Source organism: Pogoniulus pusillus, chromosome 31 (assembly GCF_015220805.1).
Source record: "Pogoniulus pusillus isolate bPogPus1 chromosome 31, bPogPus1.pri, whole genome shotgun sequence".
Classification (NCBI taxonomy): domain Eukaryota; kingdom Metazoa; phylum Chordata; class Aves; order Piciformes; family Lybiidae; genus Pogoniulus; species Pogoniulus pusillus.
The window spans coordinates 9,343,481-9,361,504 of record NC_087294.1 but is presented as its reverse complement, the minus strand read 5'-3'; the positions used below and the strand labels follow the sequence as shown (position 1 = coordinate 9,361,504).

The following is an 18,024-nucleotide window of genomic DNA, read 5'->3' as shown; positions in this document are numbered from 1 at the left end:
CAGGACTGACCACATTCATGATTTTAATTGTTGGTAGGGCTTATATACTTTCCAAACTTAAGTATGCTTACAGAATCTTACACCAAGCCTAAATACACAGAAAGCCTTAATGCTGTCAAGGAGCCTAGCAGCACTACAGCTGATGGGCAGAGGCTATTAATCAGTAGTTGCAGTTGTGATGAGCTTCACTAAGACAAGTGTCTTGAGAAACAGATCTGGATACCAGGCAGAATTACTGCTTTCTTCTGAGCTGACAGCTGCTAAGTATCCACGCCAGGGTGAATAACAGTCTAGGTTCCTGTAACTATAAAGGCAGGTCAGATACCTGCTATGCAAGTATAAATCAATTTAGGAGCTTAAATCAGTTTGCTCACACATAGATGTCTACTTCCACAGAATATGCTCTCTTTCATGAGAGACATCTGTTTTCCTACTTAACAGCCCATGCAGGAGTTATGTAAGATCTGAGCTCTTCCAGAGAACAGGTAGTGCAATCTTAAATGAAAGCAGAAATCTATGCATAGAAAAGTGTCATGCTCTAACTGGGAGCTCAAATCCAGCCTTGGCAAATGTGGCATCTACAAGAACAAGAATGAAATAATATCAGTAGCTAATGGATCCAAGCCAAGCACAGCTCAGAAAGCCTATAGAGATTCATCATATCATTTGAAATTCAGAGTAAGGTAAAGTAGAGACAACAGTAAACTAATCATAACACCTAAACACACTAGGAAAACTTCCAGGTAATGAAGAAGACAGTCTCAGAACACTTCCACAAAGATGAGACACAGCTGCTCAAAGAACACAGAATGCCTAACAACCTCAGCAGCTGACTGAGCAAGAGATCTGAAGATCTCATTCCCAATTCCAGATCAGAAAAATGTCCTCAAAACATATGAACTAATCCCAGAAATTAGCTTGGTTTTGGACTCCATCTCACCAGGCCTCCACAGACGACCTTTAACTGCATAAACAGTGAGCAGAAGGAGGACTTATGACAATTGGCAGTATCTATGGAAAATTATGTATAATGATATTCCACTTGCATTACAGAAAAAGCAATGCTGTATTTATCTTGAACACAGACCTCAGCACAAAGTCTTTAGAGGAGTTTTCATTTGAGAAAGAAATATGGCTAACCATAGTTTGAGGGCACAGGGAATCAAGTTAAATGACTTAGATCACATAGAGAATCTACACATCTGCATGTGTCCAGTGACCTAAAATGGCATGCCTTCTAGTAAAGAGTAACAGGCTTCAACAAAGTACCTTGAAACCTTTCTGATTGTCAATGGCAAAATATACAAAGTGGGAAAGTATTTTTGAAAGATAGCTATGAAAAGTTGAGTTTGGAACACACAGCTTCAGATGCAAAGTTCTCATTATACCTAATAGCTATTTCATATATCGCATGCAAGTACAGCTTTTATATACATGCAAGCACATGCACACACTCACATGCTCTAGCTGCTACTTCCTACAGAGAAGTCTGTATATTTTTTGATATATACAAATATTATGTATTTAACTTACATTATCTGGCAACTTTATGCCTTTTACAGTTACATATAAGGTTGCTGGGTAACGATTTCTAGGACATTTTTCCCACCAGTCATAAATCTCAACCACATCTGAATGTGACTTGGTTCTTGGAGGTGGGTAATATAATTGCAGACGGAGTTTTCTATCAACGTTTAGAGCTCCATTTGCACCTACAAGCTAGAAGGGTGATCAAAAAGAGGGAAAAAAAAAGAGTTACATTAATATGAAAGTAATATAAGCAATGTTTATTTCTTACATCTAACAAACAACTGCATCACAGATTCTGAAATCCACTTCTTAGTGGAGACATACACTATCCCTAAAAGCTATCGTGAAGGAAACATGTATTAAATACCCTCCGGACCCCCAGAGGTCAGCCTAGTTTTGAAACATGCTTTTTATGCACAAGAGTAATATCCTGCATAAGGGAAAACCTCTGCAGTATCACTTTTCTTGTTTAAATTACTACTTGCTGGAATCACCCAGATCTCAAAAGACAGTCCATCTACAAAGAGCTTCTTCCAGCTTTGCCTGTTTTGAATGCTGCAGCAGAGGGCACTGGTAAGGTTTCGACCTACAGCAAAGCAGCAACCTTTCCAGCTTCAGAGCAAATAGAGTTCTCTGCTGAACTGAAGAACAAGTGTACCTGCTGCTATTAACATTGACTGTTAGGGTCACTGTTTATCAGGACATTTTTACTTTGATACAGACAAAAGGATAGTGTAGATAATACACTTGTCTCCTATATTTCTCATCTTATGGATGCCTCAATGGCTGTCAAGGACTACCACCCACAGGCATAGGTGTAAATGAACAATCCCCAAGGTCATCTGCCATCCACAGGGATAGGTGTAAATGAACAATCATCAAGCAGATGAAAGACTGTCAGCCCTCAAAGGCAGAATTGGTACATTCAAGTTTCTCCTAAAGGGGTGAAAAACAAAATGATGTGCTGGCTAAATTACCTTTATCTCCCTGCTGTGGCATTGCAAACTCTGCTACTGAAAATGACTGGTATTTCATAATTATGCTAGGAAGCTATTTCATAGACTACTTAATTGAAAAAGCCACTCCAATCCAGAAGAGATGAAGTTGATGGATTTGTCATTTTCTTTGCAGATACAATCTTATGAAATACACACACCAAAAAGAAGAACCCTTTCAAACAGAACCTTCTGTACTTTATTAACAACACTTCCTTTACGTCCTTTACTATCAAGCACGTTACTGTAAATTTTATGGGCTGAAGGAAGAGGAGAGCACAGTCAAGCAAACAAGCATTTGTTTCTCCATCTCTGCTGCCTGCAAATACTAAAAAATGTTTTCCCATTAGCATGGTTAGTGTCTTCTAGATAACTAAGACAACCTAGAATTTTTGTTTCTTCTTTAATCATTTACATTACCTTTAGAAACGCCCAACAAATTTTTCGGAAACCACGTTCTTGACTTTGTACATCAGAGCTGGCTCTCACTTCACCCATACTTAGAAAATCAAGGATCTGAAAGTGTTGATAGGAATATAAAAATATTTGTAATGAACATATACTTAATGGTAATTCAAAACTACAGCTGAAAATATGCACAGGTCCTGCATAGCTCACAAACCATACAGATCACAAATCTGACAGTCAAAACCAGTTTATCTAACATCATAACACAAGCATATATTGGAAATAAAATATTTAACCTTACCTCAAAAAACAGGATTATTTGAGGGCTTTCTTCAGTGCTTTGAATAAAATAACTAAAACACTTATTAAATATGACTTGCTCCTCCCACTCTGGAATTGTTGATTTAGACCGTCTGAAGTCATATGGTTGTGTCATAATAGGGAGAATGTGCTCCACTTCTTCTTGTTCATGGTGAGATGAAACTTTCTTCCTGCTGTTTGAAAATTTACAAGAAGGTAGAATTGCTACAGCACCTTATAAACAACAATTCAAACGTGTACTTGAAGTTCAGACAGCAAAGAAACATACCAGACGAGATCATTTATTTGATTTTAGGAAAAAAAAATATCCTAACCCTCTCCACAAACTTAAGACCATTTGCAATGTATAAAGAAATGCTAGAGGCTGAAATTCAAACTTCTAACTATCAAGTTATTGTTACCAAATTTATGCATAATGATCATGGTGAAGTCTACCACTTAAACACTGTTAAAACTAGTTTTTTTTCAGGGAAACTATGCATAATGATAGCAGAAACAAGTAACTGAAGCAATTTGAAATATGAAAAAGTAAATTTCAACTTCAGGATTTCAAAAATTATTTTATGAAAAGGCAAAGGCTGATCTTGTTTATGCTAGGAGTGCTTTGCTTCTTCTCACCTTGGCTTCTACATATTTTTGAGTTTTGGGAAATTTTCTGTCTGAGAAGAATATAGAATGAATTGATCTGTAAACACAGGCACTTCTAGAGCAAGACAGCAGTGCAGGGCATTTCATAAATTCATAGAATCAACCAGGTTGGAAGAGACCTCCAAGATCATCCAATCCAACCTAGCACCCAGCCCTGTCCAATGGCCCAGACCATGGCACTAAGTGCCTCATCCAGTCTTTTCTTGAACACCTCCAGGGATGGCAACTCCACCTCCTCCCTGGGCAGCCCATTCCAAATCACCCTCTCTGTGAAGAACTTCCTCCTAGCATCTGAAAGTGCCAAAAGAAAATACAAATACCAGCCCAGTTTACTGCAAGCATACCTGTATTATCATGGATGTAGAAACTAAGGAATGACTTTGCAAGCTCACAAGTCAGCATTATATTCAATTTTCTAGGCAAGCACCTATGTGCTTACAATAATCATTGATAATATAAGCAATTTACTGAAAGTCACCTATGATCCTTCTTTATGTATAAGCCAGTTCTCTGATCAACAACATGAATTTTAACCACAGGATGAGATACCAGGAGATCGGTTTTAAGTCGATCAGATCGATGGATATAAACTCCCAACACCAGATCATCACCAAACCCAAGCTTAGATTGAGCTGAAGCTTCTGAATTCTTCATCTCATCATTTTCTGCAGCAATTTCTGTGCTTTCTTCTGCAAACATGAACAATACAAACAAAGATGACTATGTTCAAGTAGTGACAGTTTAAAGAAGTAAAATGCTCTGTGTTGTATTATTCTGTTTTGGTGAGACCTCACCTGGAGTACTGTGCTCAGGTCTGGAACCCTCAATATAGGAAGGACATGGACCTGATGGAGCAGGTCAACAGAAGCGCCATGAAAATGATCAGAGGGTTGGAGCACCTCTGCTACAAAGACAGGCTGTGGGAGCTGGGGTTGTTCAGCCTGGAAAACAGGAGGCTCCAGGGAGACCTAATAATGACCTTTCAGTACCTGAAGGGGGTCTACAAGGGTGGAGAGAGACTGCGTACAAAGGCCTGAAGTGACAGGACAAGGGACAATGGCTTCAAATTAGGGAAAGGCAGACTTAGATTGGATGTTAGGAACAGGTTCTTTACTATGAGGATGCTGGAACCCGGCACAGGCTGCAGAGGGAGGTGGCTGGACCCCATCCCTGGAGATAGTCAAAGTGAGGATGTCTCTGCTGACTGTACAGGGAGTTGGAACACATACTAATGCCTTCTCCAGGTACATTTTCCCTGAATTTATCAAACTCTGTTGGCAGAATTTCCTCATTTACAAGTTACAGCAAGATCATCACACCTAAGAGACCAAAAATCCTATTCCTCATCAGTTTCTGTCATCTCCATTTTTAAAACCAATTTCTTATTTTTTGGCCTCCACAACATTTGAGAAAATGAATTCTCTAACTTGACTATGTGTTATATTAAAAAGTACTCTTTATGTGTGAATTCAACATTGGGTTATAACAGTAGTGATACACCATTTATAGCATAAAGTAAAGGATAAAATAAACAGACAAGTAGAGTATGCATCTAAGTAATTCACTGTAAAGATAATGTATTATCACAGAAGGTTACAGGTTGGAAGGGACCTCCAGAGATCACTGAGTCCAATCCCCTGCCAAATCTGGATCACCTAGAGTAGTCTGCACAGGAATGTATCCTGGAGGGTTCTGAAAGTCTCCAGAGGAGGAGACTCCACAACCCCACTGGGCTGCCTGTTCCAGTGCTCTGTCATACTCACTGTAGAGAAGTTTCTCCTCATGCTGAGGTGAAAACTTCTATATTCAAATTTAAATTCATTGTTCCTTGTCTTATTACTGTGCACTATTGAGAAGAGATTGGTCCCATCCACTTAACACCCACCCCTCAGATATTTACAGACACTGATCAGATTCCCTCTCAGTCTTTTCAAGACTAAACAGCCCCAGGTCTTTAGGTCCCTCTTCATGATATTATTAAGCCTTAAAAAGCTCCACTTAAAAAAAAAATCACTTTCAAAATGATTTACAGTAAACAGATTCTCAAGATTTTAGACACATCAAATAAGCTTCCCTACAAATTAGCCTCAGAACTAGTGAACAAAACCACAATTAAGTAGCCAAAGAAATACAATTAACTTGAACAGGTCAGTCTCCTTCATGTGTTACTACTATGGCAGAAGGAAAGGGGGTTGGATAAAGCAGCAAAGCAGCACACCATTCTAACATTTTGTTGGCAGACCTTTTCTGGTTTTCTTTTTAACTTTCTTTGGTTTAGGTTTTTGTTTTGCCATGCTTTCCTCCAGTTTCTGTTCTTCTGATGTAAACAGGCTTCCCAGTGACTGGTTTTCATTACCATGTTCTGCTGGATGATGCTGTAGCTCAGAAAGGGACATTGCACTGTAACATAACAGAATTGCATTGTACTGCATATATGGATACAATTGCTCATTACCATTATTAGTCTGCTTGAAATTCCCATTTACTTCTTTCAAGTCATCATCTGTGTATCTTGAAAATACCACATAGACACCCAACATTAGTGCCGTGGCTTTTTTTCATTCTTCCCTCTTCATTTCCCCCTATTTTTCAGATAATTGCAGAACCATTCATGTGAGTAGAGCTATGCTAACAACCATCAACAGCTATGCTGGATCAGGGCCATCACTCATCACTAAAGAACCACGCAGAAAATTACCTTAAATTAGTTGAGTGAGTCCCAAAGAAAATAACCATAGCAATGGAGGATATTTAAAAAACAAACAAACAAGAGGGAAAAAAAACCCACACCAAAACCCCTAGAATCTTTCAGATAAACATTAATCTTGACAGCACATTGAAAAAAAAAAGTATTTGGTAGTATTTTTTAACTACAGAAGCATCCAGTTCATCATTTGGAAAAGATACACAGCGTATCAGAAAGCTTTGGCCTATCTCAAACCAAAATGAAACACTGAGCTCAAGATTCACAGACACACAGCATACAGTTTGCCATGGTACCTTGTTTCAGCTTCACTTGGAAGTGCTATTTCTTTCTTCTTTTTCTTCTTTTTGCCCACTTCATTGCTCGATACAACTTCATGGCTTTGAACAGTAGAGGTAAATTCAGACATCTGTTCTTTAAGTTTCATTTTTATTTTCTTTTTAATTGCATTTGCCTCGTCCTCAGCCACATGCATCTGATAGGCTTGGATTAGCTCTTCTTCCTCTTCTAATTCAGTTACATTTCTCACTTCAGTCAAGGAATTTTTAATCTTGCTATCACCTTCTTGATGAGGTACATTTGTTTGTGATTTATGTTTTGTGTTCTTCTTTGGAAGATCATCAATCTTTTTCTCAAAACTCTCCAATTTAGCTTCATATACATTCTCCTCCTCATTAAATTGTTCTTGTAACAGTGATTTCTTTTTCTTCTTGTTAGACTTTGGTTGCTTGTTCTGCTCTGCTCTAACAACATCATTGTTTATTTTCTCTGCAATTGAGGCTTTCTCTCTCAGCTTGTTTTTTGTAAATCGGGGGCTCTCTTCTTCAGGATTGTAAGTGTTGTTTATAATTGCTTCATCGTTTGCACTCTCCTTAGCTAGATCAAGATTACTTCTGAAGGTGTCAAGCTATAAATGAGAAGAATATAAAACACACTAAAAATTAGGTTCTAAGGATGAACAGTACTCTAATTCTAGCAACATTACATAGAGTAAAATGAAATCAAAGAAATGAAATCTAGTTATTTTCTTGATTAAAAGTGATAGATTGAAAGGCAACAGAAAAATCACTAGATGCTCTTTTAAAGGTCCCTTCCAAACCAAACCATTCTGTGATTCTATGGTAACTCCAAATAACAGAATAAGTAACTAAGGCCTAATTATTAAAAAGCTTAATGCAGAGATGCAATGGTTCCTCGACAGAACTTCTATGAAGTCACTCGGGTTCAATCAGTCTGTTGTTACACCTAAAATTCTCTAGATCCTCCATATGAAAAATCAGAAAGGACTTTAAAACAGAGAAAGCAATTTAAAAATAAAATAAAATATAATAACTACTGAAAAAGAAGAAGGGAGGAAAAAAAAAGAAACTCTGAAGTACACGAGTAAAAGCAGAGAAACAAAATAAAACCAAACAAATCAAGCAAGTTTATTATCTGTACAGGAAAACTGTCCAATAAATGCAGTGTGAGAGGAAAAATGCATCAATGGAGCTGTTCAAGGCAGGATTGGACGTGGCACTTGGTGCCATGGTCTAGCCTTGAGCTCTGTGGTAAAGGGTTGGACTTGATGATCTATGAGGTCTCTTCCAACCTTGGTGATACTGTGAGATACTAATGCTACATGTTAAACAACCACTGCCCTAATGAATCAGGATTAAAAAAAAAAGGAAGCATCCAGAGTTTAATGCATGTATCCTTATCTAATACATAAAAAAAACACTAAAGCCATTTATCTATCTTATATATTTTTGGCACCCTATATCTAAAAATAGTTTAAATTCTCTCCATATCAAATCATGAAGAAAGCTGCCTTTGTAACTTCATCTTCTACTCCCTTAAATTAACAAATAACATCATCTTAAATCATTGAGTTATGAATGAAGCAGATATGGAAGACTTCCAGTTGAAATACAGAATAGAGTAAGAGAAATAAAAAAAAGTTAAAACAACAACCTTAATTAAAAAAAAAGGCTTTCTAATGGGTTATCCACTTCTTTATCTGTACTTCTTTTCAATGCCTTGATTGCTATAAATCTATGGCTCAATAAAACCATAAAGTGAAGCTTCTACATTGATTCTAAATATGTTTTTGAATTTGTGTGTACACCACTCATATTTGAGCCAGTTTATTGCGATTTTCTACATAACTTCCAAATCACAGAATCAATCAGGTTGGAAAACATCTTTGATATCATCAAGTCCAACCTATTACCCAACATTATCTAATCAACTAAATCATGGCACCAATTGCCACATTCAGTCTTTTTAAACACTTCCAGGGGCAGGGACTGCACCACCTCCCTAAGCAGCCCATTCCAATGGCAATCACTCTTTCTGCAAAGAACTTCTTCCTAACATCCAACCTAAACCTCCCTTGGTGCATCTTGAGACTGTGTCTCTTCACTCTGTCACTCACTGCAAACACTGGTGTTTTACACTAGAGACTTCTGGAATGGAAACCCATTCTAAAACTAAAGTAAGCTTAAAATACTTTTGAGTAATATGTAGTTGCATATGAACTTACAGTTATGTGCTCAAAACCACTTATTTATATTTGCATGTACAGATTTAAAAACCCAGGTTACATCTGAAAAATAAAGCTAACCAAGGAAGTCTACATGTTAGCAAAAAATAGAGGGGCAGTGGCAACCCACCCTCTAATTCTTATACTCCATATTTTAGATACCACATGGACAGTTTGTATAAGACTAAATACCTCCATTTGTAAATCTTAAACTTTTCTGAAAAATGAAACAGGGAAAAAAATTGTACTGGCAAGTTTTAAGAGAGTGCATGTCTGCATGTGCCACTTTCTTCTTACCAGTATTATATTCTACATCATTTTGGCATATGTGATGGCTTGGGTGTTACCTGCCCTCCCCACACTGAAGAAAAATCACCCAGACTAGACTCAGATGAGCTGAAAATTAAAGAATTAAGCTTTCTATTTACAGCTTAGCACGATATACAAGCAGATATTTACAATATACATACAGCTATAGACAGAAATATACAAGTTAAAAGGTAATACAGAAACACAACAGCCCTCCCAGAAACCAGAGCCCTCAGGAGTGGCTCCCAACCACCCTTCCAACTGCTGTCTACCACTCTACCTTATCCCAGACTTTGCCTTGCGTTCAAGGGGAGTTTGGAGAATTGGCCAGGGGGGTTATGAAGCAGACTGATTAGTTAGACAGCAAGTTAGAGAGAGAAGTGCATGTAGCCAGAGTCAGAGAGAGCAATTTCATTACCTATGTTTGTGTTCTTGTTATTATACATCTCAGCAAGCCTACAGGTGAAGCTGACATCACCATTGTTTCCTTTTCACAGCCTATAATCTAATGCTTCTCACCAAAATATTCTAGCTAGGCTCAAAGTAGCACAGCATACCTCCAAATGTCAAGGGTGTCTTGCTGGTACACAACAAATAAAAGCCAAACCAAAACTAAAATTATACATCCAGAGATATACTTAATTTCTTAGAAACTGCTTGCACCTTCTTTCAATAACATCCTCCTGATCTTTTTTTTCCATTAAGGAAAGCAATCAAACAAAGCTTACATATTGTTCAAACTCACCACAATATTCTCTTGAGTGTGGAACTTCTTTTTCTTTGGTTTCTTTGCATCTGTTAGACCAGCATGATGTCTGAAAATTTCTTCAAAGCGGACTCTAGTTTTTGCCTTTGCCTCACTTTCAACTGCAAAAAGAAATGCAGAGTATGATTCACTAGTTCAATAATCATCAGTGCTAATAAATTCCATAACCATGCTTTAAAATTGCAAAGCACAAGAATTATTTCATCAGGGAAAATTTACCAAGAAATCTACTTAATAATCAGTTAAGAATTTCCACTGATAACATAAACCACAAGGATAACTCAGCAACACTGTAAAAAACTGTCAGTCTGCAGTTTGCTCTGTTTCCTGAAGAAAGCAAGTTTTGAAGAGCACATCTACCAGGATGAGCACAGAACTTGGGGTAGCTTAGGTAGAGGACAGATTGCTGCCCTCACTGTTTATGAACAGCAGCATACTGATAACGGAGGTGACAGCCTCCAGAAGAAGCAGCAGCTCTGACTTCTTACTGAAGCTGGAACTCAGAGTAGCATCACCCTGAGAAATATCAGTAAGAGGCAGGAGCCTGCACAGATCTGAAATCAACTGAAGCCTGGAGTCCCTGACTTTCTGTGAATCATGATAGTGCCATCAGCATCATGTCATGTCAGTAGGTGTTCTAGCCCCCTGAAAAAATGCTTCATTGCAGCTAAAGAATTAAAAATACAGCCTGGCCCAGCTCTGCAAAAGGCACAACCCAGTGTCAGTTTTTTGCAAAAGCCTTCAAATAGAAAATTAAACAACCAAAACAGCAACAAAACTCTAACACTTTGAAAATCAGCTACAAACATGGACTCAAAACGGAGTCAACACAGCATTAAACGCTTGTAAACAGACGTGACTCCTAGTTACATTGAGTTCTGCCTATAAAGTATGTTTGGAAATCAAACACAAAGTATTCTTACCTGCTGGCATTTTCAGTCCTCAGTTAGAAGTGGCTCAACACACCAGCTGCTCTTTCCTCAGAATTCACCATTCTGTGTAAAGTAATTAACAATTTCCATTAACATAACTGGTCCATAGACTTGAAGCTAACAACAGAATGCTCACTAATTAACATCAAGGACAAGCACACATCTTTTAGGGAAATATTTCTTTCTAGACTATTTCTCTACACTATTAGAAGTTCTCTGCCATCAAATCTCAGCTTGGGATTCTCAGCATCTATCCCATATTTGTTATTTTGGAGTACAGAAAAGCCAGCACTAGAGAAGCTGAATTTTAGTGTGGTCAGCAGGAGTAGGGAAGTGATTGTGCCTCTGCACTGGGCACTGGTGAGGCCACACCTTGAATAATGTGTTCACTTTTGGACCCCTCACTACAAGAAGTACACTGAGGTGCTGGAGTCTATCCAGACAAAGCAATAAAGCTGGTGAAGGGTATGGAGAACAGGTCTTATGAAGAGCTGCTGAGAGAACTGGGATATAGTCTTGAGGAGGCTGACAGGGGACCTCATTGCCCTCTACAAGTACCTGAAACAAGGTTGTAGTGAGGTGGTAGTCTTCTCCCTAATAGCAAGTGATAGTACAAGAGGAAATGGCCTGAAGTTATACCAGAGGAGGCATAGATTGGGTGCTAGCAAAAACTTCTTTACTGAAAGGGTGGTGATGTATTAGAATAGGTTGCCTGGGAAGGTGGTGAAGTCACCATCACTGGAGGTGTTAAAAAAACATGGTAGGCATGACAGGTTAGGACATGGCTTAAGAGCCATGGTGGTAGTAGGTCAATGGTTGGGCTCGATCTTGAAGGTCTTTTCCAACTGAAACAATTCTATGAGTTAGCTATGTATTTCTGGGCAATAGTCAAATACTTCAGCAGTGTAGTGCTCCAGTCACCTAAAAAAACCCCTTCAGTTTATTTCAGTAATACTAACCCACTGAAGTCATCTAATCAAAGCCTTTCTTAAAAAGTTCCTAGCCTTACAAGCATCACCAAGGTAGTCACGTTGGAGCCAGCTGATAGGTTTCAATGCAAAGATTAGTATCTGCCAGCAAATCTTTCTTACAAATATTTACATGTTTATGTTTACATAAGGTATTTGAATTTTACATAAAGCAGACAAGCATTTACATGAAACTCATTCGCTAAAGAAAAAATGTTTAGGCTCTCCTGGTTGTGGAGAAAAGCCTACAAATGCAATCCTAACAAAGCTTGAAGGCAAACAAAAATATTATACAGTTTTATCTTCTCATCTAGAAAATGCAGAATGTTTTACTAAAAACTTTAGCACACAAAGCTGTTTTGTAAACAGTGGAACTAATGAAGCTTAGTTTTTTATGACGGTGATAGGTTCCCCTTAGCCTCCTATACAATCAACTACCATACACATCTCAACAGCCCAAAAGGCAATAGGTCCATGTTCCCCCTAGGTAACACCATTAACTCATGTTCATCCAGACTACTTCTATCCCAGGCAACGAGCAACAGAAAAAGGGGATGCAGTCTCAAGTTGTGCCAGGGGAGGTCTAGGCTGGATGTCAGGAGGAAGTTCTTCACAGACAGAGTGATTGGTATTGGAATGGGCTGCCCAGGGAGGTGGTGGAGTTGCTGCCCCTGGAGGTGTTCAAGAAAAGACTGGATGAGGCACTTAGTGCCATGGTCTGGTTGATTGGCTAGGGGTGGGTGCTAGGTTGGCCTGGATGACCTTGGAGGTCTCTTCCAACCTGTTTTGTATGATCCAAATAACTTAAGCCACAAATGCTGCCAGGCTATATGGCTGCATTATCCTAGGCACCATTTTGGTCCAAGCCACCTAACACTCACACAAAAAACTCCTGGGTATAGTTCAGGAACTTATTGTGCTAAAAATCTTACGCTTACATCCCCAAGCATCTGCACTACCATACCCTCAGAAGCCTGACATCCCTCTCTGACAGGTCACTTGCTTCTTCTCTTTCTCTCACATGCTTCATACTTTCAGGAAATTTCTTACTTGCTAACCATAGTTTGGCCTGCTGGTTAACCAAACCAAGAGAAAATTAAACTTAAGGCTTTAGGAATTAGAGAAGAGGTGATTAGGCAGTTGCTAAGTGTATTTAGTTTATTTTATGTACTAAGCAAAGTATCCTATAATGTAAGAATGTTTGAAATGAGTAAGGCACTTCACAGAAAGAAAAAAAGTGTTGTTCTCCAACCTATTTTCATGTCACTGACAAAGTAGCAATATTTTAACCAAAATATGTTTTGACTCATAAAGCAAAGCTTTACTTTCACAATTAAAACAGTAGTTAAAACAGTAGCAGCTAAAAGTAACACTTCTTATGTGAAATGGAAGCAGAAAATTTAACTGACAAATAAATCTGCTTTTGCAATTTATATTTAGCTATAACAAAAAATCATTTTATTAAGTGGTTAGTTGACAATTGGCCAGAGAACACTCAAAATCTTAGAGTAGAAAGTTAAATAAAGTTATAAAAATATTACCACTTTAATAATTCACTGAGGATTGCAGGACTGTGGAAAAGTCTATTAGTTGAGACATTTGAGCCACCCTTCAAAGACTAATTACAAACAGCAAATAAAAAGCTGAAGTGCTCTTAAAACAACAGCAAAATAAATCAAGTGCATATCTGCTTTAAATAGTAAAACAATTTCATGGCCAAGATTACACTATAAAAAAAAAACTTGATGTAAATTAATTTGCACATACTTTCACTTCTAACAGAACAGACACCTTTCCAAAGGCTAGGCTCACCTCATAGCTATCAGTCCTGTCTGTAAACCATGCAGGTTTGACAGTTTCTCAGTGAGTGCAGAACGTTTTATTTACCTCTGTTTGATCAGTGAAAGCCTATCCTCTTTTGGCAATACAATTAGGAGATTCTGCTGGCAATAAAATTAAGAGATGAAGTCCTGTGATGATAGTGCTATCATTTTATATACATTTCCAATTTTGAATTACATGACCTTTGACACAGTGCATTAAAAGAACTTGTGTAAACATAGATCATTAATCAACGAGGATAAGAACAAGGGTGTTTAGTCAGTGTAATCTCACCTTAAAATAGGAGAGATTTAATCATACATCCAAGTCCAGCAACCACAGTGCCCCAAACTGCATAGACTAAGGTATCACTAAAATCACTCTTCTAAGATGCATTTTTGCCAGAACAGGGCAGTCCAGGAAAGACAAAAAGACATACTTGCAAGAGCAGCATAATCCAGCCACCAGGAATAACCTGGAAAACAAAATCATGATGCCCAACCTTCCACAAATTTCAAGGATAACTATGTATCTTCCTGAAAATCAGTTAATTTACTCTTCTCTAATATTCCATCTGTATTTATGTGCTTTTACATTAAATTCTTACTCTTTTCACATTATTCTACACCACTCACTGAAACTGTGATATTCTGGATAGGAATTCTCTATGCAAAACGTGCCACAAAGTCCACTGTTTACAAAACCACTTTTACTGATCACAAAACCCACAAACCAACCAAACCTATACTTCAATGAAGCTAAACCCAGAGAATCTGTACCACAGAATGGGAAATGACAAACGTCCTACCTAACTGTGATGGTTTGGGTGTTAACCTGCCCCCAAACACTTTGGAGAATCACCCAGACTAGACTCAGCAGCTCTGGAAATTGAACGAAGCTTTATATTTACAGCTTAGCACAATGTACAAACAGATATTTACAATATACACAGAAATATACAAGTTAAAAAGGTAATATAGAAACACAATACCCCTCCCAGAAACCTGAGTCCCTAGGAGGAGCTCTCAACCACCCTTCCACCTTGCTCCTACTCCTCTACCTTACCGAAGACCTCGCCTTATATTCAAGGTAGTTTGGAAGGTCAGCCAGGAGGGGGTTAGGAAGCAGGTGGATTAGCCATACAGATAGCAGGTTAGGTTAGAGAGAGAACAACTCTTATCTATGTTTATGTTCTTGTTCTTATACATCTCAGCAAGCCTATGAATGAAGCAGACATCACCATTGTTTCCCTTTCACAGCCTGTAATCTAATTCTTCTCACCAAAACATTCTAGCTAGGCTCACACTAGCACACTACTAAGGAACAGCGAGAAAAACGAGCTGACAAAATGTAACTGCACATCAGCATTTTTGTGATCTTCAAGACTGCTTCATTTTCCTTTTGTCATGAAAAGCCAGTGCAATTTTCAGTGGCTGAAAATAAGTAGAACGCCAGGCCTTGTTTACTTCCCACACTTCACATGAGAATATTCACCATAGAGGGAAATCTTGGGGTTTACTAATAGGCTTCTGATTCAGCTCTCTGTAGGTATCCATCGAGATCTGGAAAAGCTGTAACTCACAATTATATAGCAAAACAACGACAAGTTTGTTCCTCTTCACAAATGAGAAGAGTGACATCATAAACCAATCTGCTTTTATTCAGTGCTGGGCCCCATCCTCTTTAACATCTTCATAGATGATCTGGATGAGGGCATGGACTCAGTCATCAGCAAGTTTGCAGATGACACTAAGCTGGGGGCAGATGCGATTGAGTTGGAGGGCAGAAGGGCTCTGCAGCGGGACCTTGACCACCTGGACAGATGGGCAGAGTCCAAGGGGATGGCGTTCAATAGTGCAGGGTGCTGCATTTTGGCCACAACAACCCCATGCAGAGATACAGGCTGGGGTCAGAGTGGCTGCAGAGCAGCCAGACAGAGAGGGATCTGGGGGTGCTGACTGATACCTACCTGAACATGAGCCAGCAGTGTGCCCAGGTGGCCAAGAGAGCCAGTGGCATCCTGGCCTGCATCAGGAATGATGTGGTCAGCAGGAGCAGGGAGGTCATTCTGCCCCTGTACTCTGCACTGGTTAGACCACACCTTGAGTGCTGTGTTCAGTTCTGGGCCCCCCAGTTTAGGAGGGACATTGAGATGCTTGAGCATGTCCAGAGAAGGGCAACGAGGCTGGGGAGAGGCCTTGAGCACAGCCCTACGAGGAGAGGCTGAGGGAGCTGGGATTGGTTAGCCTGGAGAAGAGGAGGCTCAGGGGTGACCTTATTGCTGTCTGCAACTACCTGAGGGGTGGTTGTGGCCAGGAGGAGGTTGCTCTCTTCTCTCAGGTGGCCAGCACCAGAACAAGAGGACACAGCCTCAAGCTGTGCCAGGGGAAATTTAGGCTTGAGGTGAGGAGAAAGTTCTTCCCTGAGAGAGTCATTGGACACTGGAATGGGCTGCCCGGGGAGGTGGTGGAGTCGCTGTCCCTGGAGCTGTTCAAGGCAGGATTGGACGTGGCACTTGGTGCCATGGTCTAGCCTTGAGCTCTGTGGTAAAGGGTTGGACTTGACAATCTGTGAGGTCTCTTCCAACCCTGATGATACTGAGGTACTGTGATGAGAACTCAGTACTTAACTCCAGAAATGGACCAGCAGGACATTTACAACGGCTGGTGCTACCCAGCTTTACCATGTCTTATAGTAACATTTAGAAAGCTTTAGCTTCAGAGTAACTGCCAAGTTACTTTTACACTGATTTGACCTTTTTTTGTGATTCACAATATTTAAAAAGTCAATTTCTAACCTGACTACAAATGCACCTATGCTGTAGAAGGAAACAGAACTTCATGTTTACTACTTTTTAATTCTCCACCTTATCTTGGATCTTAATTACGAAAATGGTTTCGCATCACCAGACCGCCCTAAGTACTTTAATTTATAAAGTGTATTTTTGCTTTGAGAACTACAGATACACTAAGAAACATTCACTCATCATAAATGGATTAATCGATGGGACGAGTTCCTCATACGAGGGACTGCTCTCGGGCTTAACACGTCAGGCACGGGGCAAGGGCTCTTAACGCGCCGCGGAGTACGAACTACTCATGGAATAATCTCACGCTAGTGAAACACGGAGTTTGTAGTGCTAGCTCATCAAGGGACAACGCCACCGCTCCGCACCGAGACCAGGAACCGCCGCACACAGTGACCTCTCCAGCCAGCCCCGGGGGGTTTCGTTACCCCTGAGCACTCAGACGAGGCGCGGCCCGCACGCCCCAGCGCTCCCCGGGTCAGGCTGGCCGCCCGCCGGCCCCCGCTCCCGCCGCCCTGCGCGCCAAAGGCCCCGCCACCGCGCCTTCCGTAACGGCTCCCAAACACCCGCTGAGCCCCTGCCAGCGGCGAGACACAGGGGAGGGAGAGCACACAGAGAGGAGCCGAGGGAGGGAAGAGCAAAGCGGGGGCGTGCCTCAGCCTACCCGCCTCTAGAGCCGCGCACTAGCATGAGTGGCTACAGCACCCGGCGGAACCCCGGTAGTACGCGCCCGCTGGGCCCGAGCTCTTCTTGACGCGGCCCTTCTTCCCCTCGCCCGTCGCACCTCCGCAGCGCCAGGACACCACTCACGGCAGCGCCGTCCGCTTCTGCTGGAAGCGCCGCGGTCAGCCGACTGCTGCTGATGCGGTTACCCTGCCTTCCTCCCCCGGCCGCGAGTGGTCTCTCCCTTCCGCCGCGCTCCCCTCCGCAGCTCCACGCAGGTGGTTTTGCCGAAAACAATCACAGCTGCCAAGGAAACCGCGCAAGTGGCGCATGCGCGCAGCGGATAGGAACGAAGAAGCCGCCGGGACGCTGCAGTCCGGGGCGGATTGGGCTGTGCGCTCTCGGGCAGCGGAACGGCGGTCACGGTGTGCCTGTACAGAAAAGGGTCGTGCCGGGGCAAGGGCCCATTTTCCTAGGCAAGAGGAAGGCGAGCGGGAACGGCGGCTCTAAGCCGACCCGCTCATGGATATGGTGCCCATGTTGAGCGCTGGCAGGTGGTGGCTCTGACCTCCCTTGGCGTCCTGAGGCGGCGGGAGTGGGAATGATGTTGACGATGAACGAGGGAGCTG

General features: G+C 40.8%; 1 protein-coding gene across 7 annotated transcripts in view; it reads right to left on the bottom strand.

Annotated features, from left to right (window-relative positions):
* The window catches only part of AHI1 (Abelson helper integration site 1), a 95,691-nt gene extending 78,053 nt beyond the window's left edge, over positions 1 to 17,638 (bottom strand). For 3 of the 7 annotated variants that reach the window (XM_064169297.1, XM_064169302.1, XM_064169304.1), the window contains exons 1-9: positions 17,397 to 17,638; positions 11,129 to 11,200; positions 10,185 to 10,306; positions 6,903 to 7,513; positions 6,145 to 6,302; positions 4,381 to 4,591; positions 3,235 to 3,427; positions 2,946 to 3,041; positions 1,534 to 1,719 (exon numbers count right to left, since the gene is read on the bottom strand). In XM_064169297.1, the coding sequence (XP_064025367.1) occupies positions 1,534 to 1,719; positions 2,946 to 3,041; positions 3,235 to 3,427; positions 4,381 to 4,591; positions 6,145 to 6,302; positions 6,903 to 7,513; positions 10,185 to 10,306; positions 11,129 to 11,138 (1,587 nt within the window). In that variant the 5' untranslated portion in view covers positions 11,139 to 11,200; positions 17,397 to 17,638. Of the gene's footprint in view, positions 1 to 1,533; positions 1,720 to 2,945; positions 3,042 to 3,234; positions 3,428 to 4,380; positions 4,592 to 6,144; positions 6,303 to 6,902; positions 7,514 to 10,184; positions 10,307 to 11,128; positions 11,201 to 13,917; positions 13,973 to 14,220; positions 14,398 to 17,396 lie in introns of those variants that run through there. The other 4 variants (XM_064169301.1, XM_064169298.1, XM_064169299.1 and 1 more) reach the window with 4 other exon arrangements.
* Positions 17,639 to 18,024: the final 386 nt, after the last annotated feature.